Below are 17,329 nucleotides of genomic sequence, written 5' to 3'. Positions count from 1 at the left end.
AAATCTGCCATAAAACACCAACGCATGCTCCAATTTGGCTGAAATTTGGCACATGTAAAGAAACGGCTCATTAAAGCTGATCTCAGTACCAAGTTTGGTAGGAATCCAATGAACATTCATGGAGTTATGACCGAATATTTGTATAAAATAAGATCAAATTTCTGTCACGCCCACAGGATAAACCCCTTGAAGGAATGAGCCGAAAATCGCTGTGTAGATGGAGTAACCATTGTAGGAGTGCCTTTTTGTGGTTTGAAAGGAATTGAGATAAAGACCATGGAGATATGACACAAAACCTAACCTGTGTCACAATTATGTGATCGAGTTTCGTGTATAAAAAAAAACTATTAATTTTCATGCCTACCAGATAAACCGCTTAGAAGAGTGAGCTGAAAACCAGTGGAATAATCATCATAGAAAGTCCATGGAGTAGTATAGAAGAATCAGAGTAAAAGCCACTGAGATATAATGCGAGATCCACCTATGTGCAGCATGTAAGCAATCGAGATACTCTAATAGTACAATCACCCTATTAGAACATTCAGTTTGTATGCAGTTCAACTTACTTATATAAATTATATAGTTACTACATTGTAATCTATTATTACAATAATGATAGTTTTTATTCATTTGGTGCTGTTTTTCTTGTTGAAGAAAAAAGCACAAGGCTTCATAGCTACCAGCAACTGTATACACTGTAGATAAACCGGATGTGGAGAGTTCAGCTACAAACAAGTCACACTGTCAGGAGTTCATCTAACCCATGAGAGTTCAGTTACATACCAGTTATCTGGTTAGACAAACAAGTCACCCAGTAGAGAGTTGAGATACAAACAAATCACCCTGTGAAGAGTTTAACTACAAACAGTCCGTCACCCTGTAAAGAATTCAACTACATATAACCAGTAGAGAATTCAGCACATGCATCTTGCATATAGAGAATTTAGCTAGAAATATGTTACCTGTAGAGAGTTCAGCTACAAACAAGTCATACAGTAGAGAGCTCGGCTACAGAAAGTCACACTGTAGAGAGTTCAGCTATCCCAATAAGTCACCCTGTATGGAATTCAGCTACAAGCAAATCCCCCTCTAGAGAGTTCAGCTACAAAAATGTTATCTGTAGAGAGTTCAGCTTCTAACAAGTCACCCTGTAGAGAGTTCAGTTACAAGTTAGTCACCCGGTAAAGAATTTAGCTACAAAACAAGTCACCTGTAGAGAGTCCAGCTATACAAACAGGTCACCCTGTAGAAAGTTCAGCTACCAACAAATCACCCTGTAGAGAGTTCACCTACAAACAAATCACCCTATATATGGAGAATTCAGCTAAAAAAAAACCAAACCATCATGTAGAGAGATCGGCTACGAACAAATCACCTTGTGAAGAGTTCAGCTACAAACAAATCACCCTGTAGAAAGTTCAGCTATAAGCTAGTCATCTGGCAGAGAATTCAGTTACAGACAAGTGATATAGTAAAAAGATATAGTAGAGAGAGTTCAGCTACTTCTGTAACTAAGTTATGGAGTAGATTAAAGTGACTACAGTAGTATCACTAGTTACAGTGGAACCTCAGTTATCCGGACCCCACTTATCCGGATTCTCAGTTAACCGAATTACGGAAATGACTGTTCTATTAGGGTAGTTGATAATACTCATAATTCTTTAAGGTTATTTATCAGTAGGGCTGTGCGATAATACTAAAACCTATATCTCGATAAGTGACAACCATTTTATCTCGATAATTGATATTTTCTTGATAATAATGTAATATTGTAAGCACAGTTTTTTTTGACATAAAGTACTTGTAAAGTCAGAAATTTTACCTGTTCCTCATTACATCCGATACCTTTCCAAAGGTTTTTCATCTGACTGTGGTTGATATACACTAGATTACGGAGATTTACTATTATCTTGACAAGTACACAGAAAAATTTGGAATTTTCAACTAGAGTAGGGAAACAAGTTTGAGTATATGGTGCACAATATTAAACAGTAAGAAGTGTTATATCCCTACTGTGCTCAAGATACCATAATGGAAATGCACAGTAGGGATATAACACTTCTTATTGTTTTACTGGGATTTAATATCATGCCAACTTGTTTCAGTACTTTTTATCGATGTGCTATGGTCCCTACTCTAGTTGAAAATTCCAAATTTTTGTGTGTACTTGTTTGTTAACTTTTTTTTGTAAATAATTATTATGACTGGTGAACCCACGTATACCGCATCTGAATGGCGCCGCGTGCCCCAGCTATATTAATTATCGTCTGAAAAGTGAAGTATCCATTACGCTTTGTTGTCAGCTATGTTCAACCCGTTACACAGTAGTACGAATCAAGAACTGTTCGAAAAGCACCTCTGCAATCAAAATAGCCACTACGAAAAATACGGATGATTTCCGTTACGAAGGGAAGCCATCACGTGCTACCACCAAATCGACACTTTTCACTGTCAGCAAAGATGAATGGGACACAAAGGAGGACACTGGTAAGTCCATGAAGAATGCATTGCACATACTGCAGTATGCCAAAAGGCACCTGTTGGGCCGAAGCGACATCGAACAGTGAAAAACTCAAGCCCGTAGTCTTAACCGTTATCGAGTTACGCTTGTCTGAAGGCATCAGTCAGTCAGTTACTTACTTAGTCAGTAGAAAATTCCATTAAATAAATGATTTTTAAAATTCTGTAGAAACTTGTTGAAAGCATTTCGGGTTGATCTGAAAGCTTTTTTGGGCTTAGCATTACCTAACCAATACTACCTCATTGTCATCAGGGAAAATTGAGGCTGTTTTTTTGGGTGATATTATTCCGTGGGCCATGCCTACTCCTTTTGTGGTCCCTACTATACAATTACTATCGTACTGTATGATAATGAAAATCATTATCTAATTTATGATAGGTGATTTAGGTATCTAAATTATCTCCCAGCCCTAATACAGAGTTTCAGAGGTATGAACTTTTCAGACTTATGGACCATCCCTGGTCCCAAGGGGTTTGTATAACTGAGGTTTATGGCCTGTTGAGAAAAGTTCAGTATATAAAAAATTGTAAAATTATAAAAAAATGTGACTATGTTCAACTCTACAACTGCTTTGCATCTTGTTTCTCCTTCTTGTAGTAAAGAAGAAAGACAAGCTCCAAAGCTGGCCATAGGCCAATTTTGGAGTATACAAATACAAAACAAATCTAATCCGAAACAGCCAAACTGTAAAAAAAACGGTGTGGCCCACAAAAAGCCATGGTGAAAAAAGATGTGAAATCCAAGTTGGTGGCCAAGAGATGGCTGTGATGGTAGGTAAATGGCAAAAATTTTAATAACAAAATTCAGGTGAATTTGTTGCCGAGTCCTAGTGAAACTTGGAGGAGGCACTACAAAATCACCTGAATTGTTGTTGTTAAAATTTTTACCTGTAACCTACCATCACAGCCATTTCTTGGCTGCCAACTTGGATTTCACATCTTTTTTCACCATGGCTTTTTTGGGGGCTGCACCGTTTTTTACAGTTTGGCTGTTTTGGATTAGATTCACTTCACATCATTCTGAGCTGTGACTGCTTTCATTGACTTGTCAGCAAAACATTTTCTCTGCTCTTACAATCATGACCTAAGCAAAGGTATGTTCATGGAATATTGTAAGGAGTGCTATTATGTCGGGATCTGGTCAACAACACATGTCTGCGGCTCACATGACTTTGCCATTGTTTGTGTTAATGTGGACGCTTGAGGACACCTATATTACACTACCATATACATACAAATTTTCAATGGACGTAATTTTTTGTGGATTTCACGGTTGCTTGTCTGTCCACGAAAGTTTCATCTTCGAAAATTAGGTTAGCTCTATACTTTCTAATAGGTACCTCAGTTAAAACGAGTGATCCTTGAAAATAAAACCTGAAATTTGTTGATCTGCAAAAATTATGTCCCTTGAAAATTTGTATGGATACTATTAAAATTATGGATGAAGTGAAACAACAGATATGAATGATGGTAGCTACTATAATATAGCTTTGTGGAAAATCCCTAGCTGCAGTGTAAGAGATTTTCCCACGGCTGTAAAGCGTGTTGTAATAACATGTTATTCATCTCTTGTTTTATCACTGGAACTTTACTTCATTTTTATAAATTTATTATTTTTGTTATTTTTTTGTTGGCTGTGACACCTTTGTATACGATCTTGATCTCCCTGATGAGCCCTAACCCTAAGCTGTTGTAGGATCTTGAGTAATATGGACACACCTGGGGAACAGTGTAATATGGGCACCTGGGGACCAGTGTAATATGGACACCTGGGGACCAGTGTAATATGGGCACCTGGGGACCAGTGTAATATGGTTACCTGGGGACCAGTGTAATATGGACACCTGGGGACCAGTGTAATATGGACACCTGGGGACCAGTGTAATATGGTTACCTGGGGACCAGTGTAATATGGACACCTGGGGACCAGTGTAATATGGGCACCTGGGTACCAGTGTAATATGGACACCTTAAGACCAGTGTAATTTGGACACCTGGGGGGACCATTGTAATATGGGCAACTGGGGACCAGTGTAATATGGGCACCTGGGGACCAGTGTAATATGGACACCTTAAGACCAGTGTAATTTGGACACCTGGGGACCAGTGTAATATGGACACACCTGGGGACCAGTGTAAATATGGGCACCTGGGGACCAGTGTAATATGGACACCTTAAGACCAGTGTAATTTGGACACCTGGGGACCAGTGTAATATGGACACCTTAAGACCAGTGTAATTTGGACACCTGGGTAATATGGTTACCTGGGGACCAGTGTAATATGGGCACCTGGGGACCAGTGTAATATGGACACCTTAAGACCAGTGTAATTTGGACACCTGGGTAATATCAAGAGTTAATAATAAGAGAGGAGAGTGTCTAACGCTGTATAGGCCTGTAATAGATGATTGCGCAGAAGTTAAACGGCTTCCTTTCCGTGTAACGTACAGGCTTCTAGTACTTGTTCGTTTCCTTACCGCAATTAGTTTAGCCGCACCGTGATGAATCCTTGAGAATATTCGAAGACTGAACTAAAGACTGAGCTGTATGTACAGGGAACAGTGCTCCTTCAATTGAAGAATGCTCAAAGGTAGGGTAACATGGCGACGCAGTGAAAATTCGAAGCGATACTCCGCCTTTGGTTCAGTGTTTATTGGTTTCTCAGACGCTTTCCTCCAGAGTTATCTTCGAGGTTAACAGCAACACTTCTTTACGCAACAGAGCGATGCTCTTCGTGGTGAACTTGAACATCGAGTTGAACGCACGCCCTTGTATCTGGGATAGCCTTTGTGGTTAAATACGAAAATATACTAGCCAGTCTGTCGTTACACGGAAAAGAAGCCGTTTAACTTCTGCGCAATCATCTGTTACAGGACTATACGGCGTTAGACACTCTCCTCTCTATATTATTAACTCTTGGTAATATGGTTACCTGGGGACCAGTGTAATATGGACACCTTAAGACCAGTGTAATTTGGACACCTGGGGACCAGTGTAATATGGGCACCTGGGGACCAGTGTAATATGGGCACCTGGGGACCAGTGTAATATGGTCACCTGGGGACCAGTGTAATATGGTCACCTGAGGACCAGTGTAATATGGACACCTGGGGACCAGTGTAAGTGTAATTTGGACACCTGGGGACCAGTGTAATATGGTCACCTGGAGACCAGTGTAATATGGACACCTTAAGACCAGTGTAATTTGGACACCTGGGGACCAGTGTAATATGGGCACCTGGGGACCAGTGTAATATGGACACCTGGGGACCAGTGTAACTTAAGACCAGTGTAATTTGGACACCTGGGGACCAGTGTAATATGGGCACCTGGGGATCAGTGTAATATGGTCACCTGAGGACCAGTGTAATATGGACACCTGGGGACCAGTGTAATATGGACATGTAATATGAACACCTTGAGACCAGTGTAATTTGGACACCTGGGGACCAGTGTAATATGGACACCTTGGGACCAGTGTAATATGGTCACCTGGAGACCAGTGTAATAGGACCAGTGTAATATGGACACACCTGGGGACCAGTGTAATATGGACACCTTGGGACCAGTGTAACATGGACACCTCGGGACCAGTGTAATATGGACACCTTGGGACCAGTGTAATATGGACACCTTGGGACCAGTGTATTATGGACACCTGGGGACCAGTGTAATATGGGCACCTGGGGACCAGTGTAATATGGACACCTGGGGACCAGTGTAATATGGACACCTGGGGACCAGTGTAATATAGACATGTAATATGGACACCTTGAGACTAGGTGTATGTTAGATACCCACTGGAGGTTTTTTAGTAGGGTTGACAACCCGAGGGCGCGGTTTGGTCACCGAGGCGTGGCATTAATTAGTGACCGAGGCGCAGCCGAGGTTACTAATTAATGCCCGCCGAGGTGCCAAACCAAGTACGAGGGCTTCAACCCTACTAAAAAACGACAGTGGGTATCTAACCTATTTAGAAAGCAGCTCGTTACCAGCACTGACAAAAGAAGCACAGAGTCATGCTAGGTAAGGTCCTTTACAGCGTGTTTGCTTGTGCCGCCAGCTTAGTGGCCAGGTTAGTGTTGTTTTAGTAGCTGTTATTTAGGTCCAAGGCTTGTTTAATAGCTGATACAAGCTGGCCACGAAGCGACAAGCTTTATAACAACTGGACACGAAGCGCCAAGCTTTATTAAGCGACAGCGATCGAGCGACAGGCTTTATTACAACGTGACAAGCTGTATTACAACTGGCCATGAAGCGACAAGCTTTATTACAACTGGCCACGAAGCGACAAGCTTTATAACAACTGGCCACGGATCGAAGCGACATGCTTTATAACAGCTGGCCACGAAGCGACAAGCTTTAAAACAGCTGGCCACGAAGCGACAAGCTTTATAACAGGACAAGCTTTATAGCAGCTGGCCACGAAGCGACAAGCTTTAAAACAGCTGGCCACGAAGCGACAAGCTTTATAGCAGCTGGCCACGAAGCGACAAGCTTTATAACAGCTGGCCACGAAGCTACATGCTTTATAACTGACCACAGAGTGACAAATGTTACAAACAGGTGCAATAGCATAGCTGAAATGTGTTGATGGTATAATGGCGACAGTGCTGACAAGCAGACGAACGCAAATGTGCTTGCTGTAAACTTGCAACACTTGTAGTTTGATGGCTAGCTAGTTGTGAATGTGAACATTGTTGGGGCAACTGTGATATGCATCGAGCAGCTGGCTTTTTCGGTTGATGGCTAGATTGGTCAAGTGCTGGTATGGCTGATGAAGGTAAAAACCCAACTCTCACTAACCATACAACCACTAATTAAATCAGTGACATAGAAAACTCTTTGAAGTGTTGCTGAATTTACCATAACAGTCTCATGTGACAAGAGGTCTCTAAATGAAACTTAGAGCCCTCACCTCAGGTCTCTAAGTGGTATTAATAACCTCATTAACTGTGTCAACATCAAAGAGAATTATTCATGCTGCTTTCTAATGTAATTTGGACACCTGGGGACCAGTGTAATATGGACACCTTGGGACCAGTGTAATATGGGCACCTGGGGACCAGTGTAATATGGACACCTGGGACCAGTGTAATATAGACACCTGGGACCAGTGTAATATGGGCACCTGGGGACCAGTGTAATAAGACATGTAATATGGACACCTTGAGACTAGTTAATTTGGACACCTGGGGACCAGTGTAATATGGACACCTGGGGACCAGTGTAATATGGACACCTGGGGACCAGTGTAATATGGACACCTGGGGACCAGTGTAATATGGACACCTGGGGACCAGTGTAATATGGTTACCTGGGGACCAGTGTAATTTGGACACCTGGGGACCAGTGTAATATGGTCACCTGGGGACCAGTGTAATATGGACACCTGGGACCAGTGTAATATGGATACCTGGGGACCAGTGTAATATGGACACCTGGGACCAGTGTAATATGGGCACCTGGGGACCAGTGTAATAAGACATGTAATATGGACACCTTGAGACTAGTTAATTTGGACACCTGGGGACCAGTGTAATATGGACACCTGGGGACCAGTGTAATATGGTTACCTGGGGACCAGTGTAATATGGACACCTGGGGACCAGTGTAATACGGTCACCTGGGGGCCAGTGTAATATGGTCACCTGGGGACCAGTGTAATATGGACACCTGGGGACCAGTGTAATATGGACACCTGGGGACCAGTGTAATATGGACACCTGGGGACCAGTGTAATATGGACACCTGGGGACCAGTGTAATATGGACACCTGGGGACTAGTGTAATATGGACACCTGGGGACCAGTGTAATATGGACACCTGGGGACCAGTGTAATAAGACATGTAATATGGACACCTTGAGACTAGTTAATTTGGACACCTGGGGACCAGTGTAATATGGTTACCTGGGGACCAGTGTAATTTGGACACCTGGGGACCAGTGTAATATGGTCACCTGGGGACCAGTGTAATATGGACACCTGGGGACTAGTGTAATATGGACACCTGGGGACCAGTGTAATATGGACACCTGGGGACCAGTGTAATAAGACATGTAATATGGACACCTTGAGACTAGTTAATTTGGACACCTGGGGACCAGTGTAATATGGACACCTGGGGACCAGTGTAATATGGTTACCTGGGGACCGGTGTAATATGGACACCTGGGGACCAGTGTAATATGGTTACCTGGGGACCAGTGTAATTTGGACACCTGGGGACCAGTGTAATATGGTTACCTGGGGACCAGTGTAATTTGGACACCTGGGGACCAGTGTAATATGGTCACCTGGGGACCAGTGTAATATGGACACCTGGGACCAGTGTAATATGGACACCTTGAGACTAGTTAATTTGGACACCTGGGGACCAGTGTAATATGGACACCTGGGGACCAGTGTAATATGGGCACCTGGGACCAGTGTAATATGGACACCTGGGACCAGTGTAATATGGGCACCTGGGGACCAGTGTAATAAGACATGTAATATGGACACCTTGAGACTAGTTAATTTGGACACCTGGGGACCAGTGTAATATGGACACCTGGGGACCAGTGTAATATGGTTACCTGGGGACCAGTGTAATATGGACACCTGGGGACCAGTGTAATATGGACACCTGGGGACCAGTGTAATATGGACACCTGGGGACCAGTGTAATATGGACACCTGGGGACTAGTGTAATATGGTCAGGTTACCTGAGGACCAGTGTAATATGGACACCTTGGGACCAGTGTAATATGGACACCTGGGGACCAGTGTAATATGGACACCTTGGAACCAGTGTAGTATGGTCACCTGGGGACCAGTATAATATAGGGTTTCATTTGGAGGGGCACTGGTACTTACCTCCTTGACTAATTCTCCTCCCTCCTTAAAGTTTAAGCAATGAAAGAGCCTCAGAAACAATCTACGAGAGTCTAAAATCTTTTCTGGAGTGACATGTTATTCTCTAATACCGTACCTGAAAATAATGCACCAGAAGCAATCTGACAGTCTAGTGGACATGGCTCCTAGATGTCATGCAGAAAGATGCTTATCATTTCCTAAATGAAGGCCTGGTGACTACAGGTTCCAGTGTATCAGTCTGTGTGTTGGTTTGTCTGCCAGAGGGAACTTAGTGTGGGGTTTCGTGGTCCCAATTCTATAACCAGGAGCTAGCTCATAAGTGCCACTTCGTGCTGTAGAAAAATTTAATTTTGGCCTGCCCATGCAATCTGTGTAAATGGATACCCCATCAAATTTACTTGCCTTACGGTTAGGAATACCAAGATCCTTGGCTAAGAGTCAGCTAAAAGAACACTGAGCACTGTTATCACACTAGTTACCATGGTGATTATTGTAGCTGATCAGAGTTGCTGTGGGGGTTTCTTTAGTTGTTGGTGGGTTGTAGTTGCTATTGTCTATCTGTAGAGTATTTAGGGTGATACAATTCCTGTCTTGCTTGTCATATTCCAACTGGTTGGTGGTACTATATTATAAGCTCCACACAGTGTAGTACTCGCTATCAGTTAGCAATATGATTCACAGAATTGTTTGGTGTGTGTAGTAGAGGTGACCTCATGAGCTGTTGCGGTTCTCAACAAATTATAATGTTGGTCAACAGTTTTCACTTCTTGGGATTTAAATTTGGCCTTTTATGAAAAGGTGGCCTTTCTATACAGATGGTCACTAAGACATGTTCCATTGCTAAAAATGTCTGGGGGCTTTCCCTTGCTACCATATTATACTTCACCCTTATTTGTCCAAGGTGTAATATCATGTGATGTAATAATCTTATGTGGTACATACAGGTATAACCCGTTCCAGCGTAACAGACGTCTCAGTATTCAACGTGATGGACTGGTATTCTCCAGATGGGCTGAGTATTGTGAGAATGTTGGCATACCGGTAAGCTATCTGAATGGTGTTGTCATAGTAATTGTTAACCACCCCCCCCCCCCCCCAGGAGAGTGACGAGGATAGAGACACAGAGAGTGTACGACACATTGCCACCTATCAGTCACCTAGTAGTAGCCATGAAGAGTTATCATCTTATCGTGGCAACAGTAGTAGCATGCGAAGTGGCCGCCATGTCAGGGTGACCAGTTCCCCTGCTAACCAAGATAATGAGCGCGGACGGGCCAGTACTACGGAGAGTGAATCAGAGGATGAGTAAGTGTTTTGATTGGTTAGAATTATTTACCATTGTCGCTATGGTTACAGCCTGGGTAACATTCATATTATAGAGCTACACAAAGGATCACATGATCTTGGTATTAAAATAAAGAAATGTACAGCAGATAACAAGTGGGTGTGGCTCATTATTTTGCTGTGATTGACTATTTTGCATCACTAGAGATCAAGGCATCTTTGTTGATGGCATGGAAGCTGAAGGGTTTGCAGCTGTCTCACAGAAACTACAGGTACTATAGTAACATGTTGTTGTCATAGTCACTTGTTGTTGACATGTTTACAGATCAACGATCGTATCCTAGCTTGTAATGGGTGTGACTTTACTAAACTATCCAATCAGAAGTGAGTATTGTTTTTATGTCATGGTGATGCTCATGTGAACTGTTTAGTTAGTGTGTCTTAATCAATGTTGTGTGTACTGTGGACAGTTCTGTCTTGGATCATGGAGGTTTACACAAAATATTGACCAGAAACCTCACAATACCATCATGGCACCTTGGTGGTATTGGCAAGCCCAAAAGTGTCTTCATTGCAACTTGAAAGTGTCTTCATTGCAACTTGAATGCAAAATTTTAATATCATCATTTATCTGGCTAACAAACAGACAAGCATAATAGCTAAGGCTATGGGCTAGGTTTTTTTTCACTGTTAAATTCCCGACAGGTGCCTTATGGCATGCCACAATGCTTGGGGAGTTAGTAAAACGCGGAATACGGAATTGTGAAATAACAGAATAATTAAACAAAACTTATCTTTTGCAGAATGTACAACTAGTTATATCTCTACTAGTTATATATTCTATAGTAATCGTACTTTATTTACCTTGTAACAGCTCTGCATGGCACGCCACGGCGATGGATAAACAGCAGCTGGGCATGCATTAAATAGGACGATCACACAACCAATCATCCTACCTTCGCTAAACTTGCTTATATATACTGTTAATTCAAACCTGAAGAGTTTTGAAATCCATTTAAAGACAACACACAACCACTGCACTCCATTAACTCGATAGCGTGACTCTAATAAATTCGGTCGGATGCATGTGAAGGCCAGCTAGTTTGACCTAAGAATAGATAAGTTTTAGTGCTTTGTAGCAATTAATATCAATTAAGAAGTATATATAGTAAGTTTAGCGAATGTAGATTGTTCTAGGATGATTGGTTGTGTGCTTGTCCTATTTAATGCTTGCCCAGCTGCTGTTTATTCATCGCTGTGGCGTGCCATGCAGAGCTGTTACAAGGTAAATAAAGTACAATTACTATAGAGTATATAAGTATTTGTACAATCTGCAAAAGATGAGTTTTGCTTATTCTGTTATTCTGCAATTCTGTTATTCCGTATTCCACCTTTTACTAATTCCAATGTTTGCTATGCATACATCATGAGCTTACCTTTGTCCTCCTTTGTGTCTCGTTTCTTTTTGGAAATGGTGCAAGGTGTTGATTAGCAGTAACACATGATGACTTTGTGTTGTATATCACATTGCAAATGATTCGTAACTTTTGCACTACACCAGAACACCTTATAGACCCACAGTTCTCCTTCAAGTTAGCAGATTGGTTGTAGGCCAGCTATTGTTCTCCAGCTGTGTAACGGGCAGATCACAGACAGACAGCTTTTCAGCTTCATATAATATATAATAACGCCCAGCAATCAATAACCATAGTAACCTACTGTTAATTATTTCTGGTAGTCCTTACACCTGGGGAATTATCTGCTAGAATGGGATCATTTTCAACAATTCTCTCATTGTCATCATCCAAGTTAGAATCATGGGGTATGGTTCCACAGCTGTTATATCCTCTTGGAGAAAGGGATAGATCCAGTTGATGTGAATGACCTCTCATTCTGACACTAGCTGCTCTAATCAATACACATGGTCAAGTACCATCTATCCCACTGTCGACTTCTCCACTACTGTGTTACCCATTCTATTGTTGTGTTGGCTTCCACCAGTTCTCCGAGTGCTAACTAGCAGGTTCTGCTGCCTCCAGCACATCCTGGTTTGGAATGATGGAGGGAGGGGTTAGTATCCAAAGAGCAACTCATGTAGTGACAAGCCTCGATGAAGACTTTCACTCCTTGTTTGAGAGGTTTGAAGTGCCAACGTTTGGGACATCCCATCCTTCTCAATGGATGTGCCTGGGTGATAATTGATTCCCTGGTCAACATGGATACAGACTTCTACAAGCTGTGCTTTTCAAATGCTCAAGCCCAGATATTAATTATATGCAGAGCTAGACTGTTTATTGCCAGTAAGCAGCTATCTCAGAGAAGATTTATAAAGGGTGGCAAGAGCATAGATGAAAAGGTTCTCAAGAGATTGCTTGACCAGGACTGTGAGAGACTCAGAGCCTAATGAACTCTCTTCTAGAAACAGTTACATTACAGCTGAAACTCCCACTAAGATGTGTTTTGTTGTGCAATATGCAAACAGTAGCAGTTCTTCCAATCCCCCTCAGTTTGTGTGTAGGAGAGAAGTAAGTTCAATCTACCAAGCCATCTCCCATAGGGTGTAGTACAAGCCGTCTCCCATAGGGTGTAGTACAAGCCGTCTCCCATAGGGTGTAGTACAAGCCGTCCCCCATAGGGTGTAGTACAAGCCGTCCCCCATAGGGTGTAGTATACAAGCCGTCTCCCATAGGTGTAGTATACAAGCTGTCTCCCATAGGTGTAGTACAAGCCATCTCCCATAGGGTGTAGTACAAGCCGTCTCCCATAGGGTGTAGTACAAGCCGTCTCCCATAGGTGTAGTACAAGCCATCTCCCATAGGGTGTAGTACAAGCCGTCTCCCATAGGGTGTAGTACAAACCGTCTCCCATAGGTGTAGTACAAGCCATCTCCCATAGGTTGTAGTACAAGCCGTCTCCCATAGGGTGTAGTACAAACCATCTCCCATAGGGTGTAGTACAAGCTGTCTCCCATAGGGTGTAGTATACAAACCATCTCCCATAGGGTGTAGTACAAGACTTGGTGATCTGGAAGGCCTGCAGATCTGCAAGGGTGTGGCTCATAAGTTGCAGAGTGTATATATAGCTTCTCTGGAGCTGGTCTTATGCTAGTTAGTCGTGCCATGCTACTTTTTTCTTTTCTGCCAGGTTTTGGCACCAATGTAAATGATCAATACTTAATCAACATAAAGTGTAGCACAGGCAATAATTCTTAGATACTGTGATACTGTGATTCAACAGTGTGCAGCAATTGGAATTATACAAAATTGAATTTTAATGATATATACAACAATACTGTCTGATGTGATGTGTTGATATTGTAAACACTTTTTGTCCCATTCACAAGAAGTATGGATAATTTAGTACTTGCTTCTTAGTCATGTATTGTGTTGGGGTGGCTGATAGAAGGTTTGTACACACATGGATACACTACCAATTCACACATTAGAGTACTTTTGTGCACTCTTTATAGTACACATCTGTATAGCCGTACATGTTACACATTCTTCTAAAGCTTTAGAGCAACCAGAGCACTAAGCTAATTAAGCACCATTGATATGTGAGACTGAGCTTTCTGAAATATAATTCTTGGTATTGACACTGAGGTGTTGGGGTTGAACTATGAGATCATGTGATGTGTCCTCCTAATTAACACCTTTCACAATTTACTAACCTTGTTATGATGTGGTTGTTAGGGCAGAAGCCATGTTCAAAGAGATGATGGATGAGCCGTTGCTAAGGATGGCTATCTCTCGTGGTAATCAGCTGTTATCAGGTGAAGGTAGTGACGTATCAGATCATCACCATGGCGATGGGGATAGCACTGTTGATGGTAATAATACATGACAGTTACCATGACAACTTTATATATGCCATAGGCTCAGATCCCGGCTATAACGTTACAAACACACGTGAGATCGGAGTGATACATGAGATTAAAGTTGTAAAAGGTGGGCATTTATTGGTGAAATAGTGCATGTTACTATAGTGATCACAGGAGCTCAAGGTTTAGGGTTTGGCATAACAACTCGTGACGTGAGCGCCACTAGTGGTAGCTTATCACAGCCAATCTATATTAAGAGCATTTCTAGAGACGGACCTGCATTTAAAGATGGCAAACTAAAATTAGGAGACCGACTATTAAAGGTAATAAAGTATTCTATTATTAGCACATTGTTCTGATATTACCTTATAAGGTCAATAACATGTCAACAGAAGGAATGAACCAACCACAAGTGGTCCAACTAATGAGGTCACTACCCCTCGGATCTGTAACTTTACAAGTGTCTAGACAAGAGACACACCCCTCTGGTGAAAGTGATGTAAGTAAAGATGTCATTGATTAGTGGTCACATGATAGACGGATGGTTAGAGGGTTAATATGGTATATATTTCTTGATACTGTACCATGGTACACCCATAAAATGTTAGATCACATGTCCGACACACAGTCTGTACCATAGCATGTTATGTGTTAGTTTCTCATCCTCCAATACTAAAAGACTTCATGTGATAGTGTTTAGATGGCTGACATGATTCAGAATGCAAGTTCTTAGTCTACTCCAGCTAAGTATGTACTAGGGGTTTTCTGGGGTTCCTGTAACCCCCTCTGAAATTTTAACTTGTGAACTCGTAGCATTGTAGCATGCAAGAATACCAGTGAACTATCATATTTTGGCACCACAGAATGAGTATATCTCTCCTTAGTTGATTCCTCAAAGATGAAGGGAGAAGTACATGTGTTGAAAAAACCTTTATGAATATCAAGATACTCTAATAGAGCAGTCGGTTGTGTTCTAATAAAGTAGTGATTACCCATCCATAATGCATTTAGGGCACATATAATGAAAATAGTTTTTTTTGGGTCTGTGAAACTATGAGTTACCTTTTTAATGTTCAAAATTTGTTACTGTCTGGGGGCTACACCCCCAGCCTCCTCCAGTATAGCTAGCTCATCATCACTATATAGACCCTTTGCAACATCCGCCATCTTGGAGTACAGCCCGTTTGATAGCGTAAGAAACAGCGTAGGTCAACCTTGCTGTAGAATGCAGAAGCAGCGGCTCTACTTACTGATACTGTTTTACTCTTATAGAAACTGACGCTATCATTGCAAAACAGGTTGTACTCCAAGATGGCGGATGTTGCTATGGCAGCAGCTCACCTACTATATGGCAGACCGTACAGTGTGTACATATTATTGTAGTACATTAAACAAGCTATTCATTTCATGTACAATAATAACTCATCGTACAAAGGTAGCACTTGGCTTGTACTACATGTTAGTGTACACAAGCCTAAATATTGGCTATCAATAATGGAACTAAATCAAAAAGATAACATGAAAGTGAGGACGAGAAACTAATCTATATAGCCTTACTGCTGTGTATTAATGTTCATTAATGTTGACAGGCACCACCAACTGAATCAACCAATGAAACAGCTGGCAGTAATGTGGGTGTGGCAAGTGGTCGTACTGTGATGACATTTGACATCACTATGCATCAAAGTGATCCAGCCAGTCTTGGAGTGACTGTACATGTGAGTATCATGTGATCACCTCATGTGAGTATCGTGTGATCTAGTCATCACATGTGAGTATCATGTGATCTAGTCATCACACCCCCTTCAGTAAGAGTACAAGATCATGTTGATTGTGTTGCCATTAGCAACTAATGTCTAGCTAGCTGATAGGGGAGTAATTTCAGCTCTACCTGACGCTGTTCTATGACTTCTATTATACAAATGTATGGGCTAAGCTCCTCTGAAATACAGTTCTCCAATTCCCCCAATCCCTTTGTTACTATAACTACTTGCACAATATACAGTAGTGTACAGCCATTTTGGATCATGTAGTTGCAAAAAAAAAAGCAAAAAAACTGACCCGCATCTGTGTGAGATATTACATGTGGAATGGCCTAGAGTAGAGTCTATTAGTGCAACTTGGTACATGTCATGCAATACTGTATGGTGTACAGATGGAGATTTCCTTATCACAAGCTTATCATGATTACGTGAAGCTGAATTACTTATTGTAACTACACACCATGTTTATTGTAGGCACTCAACTGCTATAGAGTAACTGCAACAAGAAATTAGTTGATTTGTATTGCGTTGTTTTCTAACAGGAGCCATCCATCTCGAGCAGTGTGCGAAATAACTTTTCAGACATGTACTGACACACTGTTAGAACAGTGTGAAAGTTGAGTGGACATCAAACTATTTTGACAGGGCATTTTAACTTTTGTTGTTCTTCTTTCCTGTTTGTTTCTGCCAAACATTGGAGCCACCTATGTACTATAGAGCTGATCAACCACTCACAGACACTGATCAATGCCAGAGGAGGTTGGTCACGCGTCCTAACCATATGACATAAAATATGCAATCAAGCATTGTTCAGGTGTTAAGACTAGCCTAGCAGCTAGCGCGTTGTACTGAGAAGACGTGTAAATGCCCTGGGACACTCTGGTATAAATATACAATCCGTCCTTTAGAATATTAAGAGGTGTGAACGTTGAATTAGTTCAACACTTTCTTTGAGATCACAAGATCAATGATGACATGTGACCAACCTCCTCTAGATCAATACTACAGCATTTTAAAAGGTAGCTACTGGTCACACAAAGGGCTTCTATAGATTGATTCTGTTACAAAGGGTTTTGTAG

The 17,329-nt window shown here is 41.8% G+C and overlaps 1 protein-coding gene across 1 annotated transcript in view; it reads left to right on the top strand.

The window, feature by feature from the left end:
* LOC136248646 (partitioning defective 3 homolog) overlaps window positions 1-17,329 on the top strand; it is a 40,338-nt gene that overhangs the window by 10,077 nt on the left and 12,932 nt on the right. The window contains exons 4-13 of the mRNA XM_066040411.1: window positions 10,328-10,424; window positions 10,483-10,688; window positions 10,740-10,823; window positions 10,873-10,939; window positions 10,993-11,051; window positions 14,360-14,496; window positions 14,543-14,614; window positions 14,662-14,810; window positions 14,861-14,986; window positions 16,077-16,205. Of these exons, the coding sequence (XP_065896483.1) occupies window positions 10,328-10,424; window positions 10,483-10,688; window positions 10,740-10,823; window positions 10,873-10,939; window positions 10,993-11,051; window positions 14,360-14,496; window positions 14,543-14,614; window positions 14,662-14,810; window positions 14,861-14,986; window positions 16,077-16,205 (1,126 nt within the window). The remainder of the gene's footprint in view (window positions 1-10,327; window positions 10,425-10,482; window positions 10,689-10,739; window positions 10,824-10,872; window positions 10,940-10,992; window positions 11,052-14,359; window positions 14,497-14,542; window positions 14,615-14,661; window positions 14,811-14,860; window positions 14,987-16,076; window positions 16,206-17,329) is intronic.

The sequence above is a fragment of the Dysidea avara genome, chromosome 3, assembly GCF_963678975.1.
Source record: "Dysidea avara chromosome 3, odDysAvar1.4, whole genome shotgun sequence".
In the NCBI taxonomy this organism is placed as follows: domain Eukaryota; kingdom Metazoa; phylum Porifera; class Demospongiae; order Dictyoceratida; family Dysideidae; genus Dysidea; species Dysidea avara.
The sequence above is the reverse complement of the archived record's forward strand: the minus strand, read 5'-3'. Positions and strand labels throughout refer to the sequence as shown.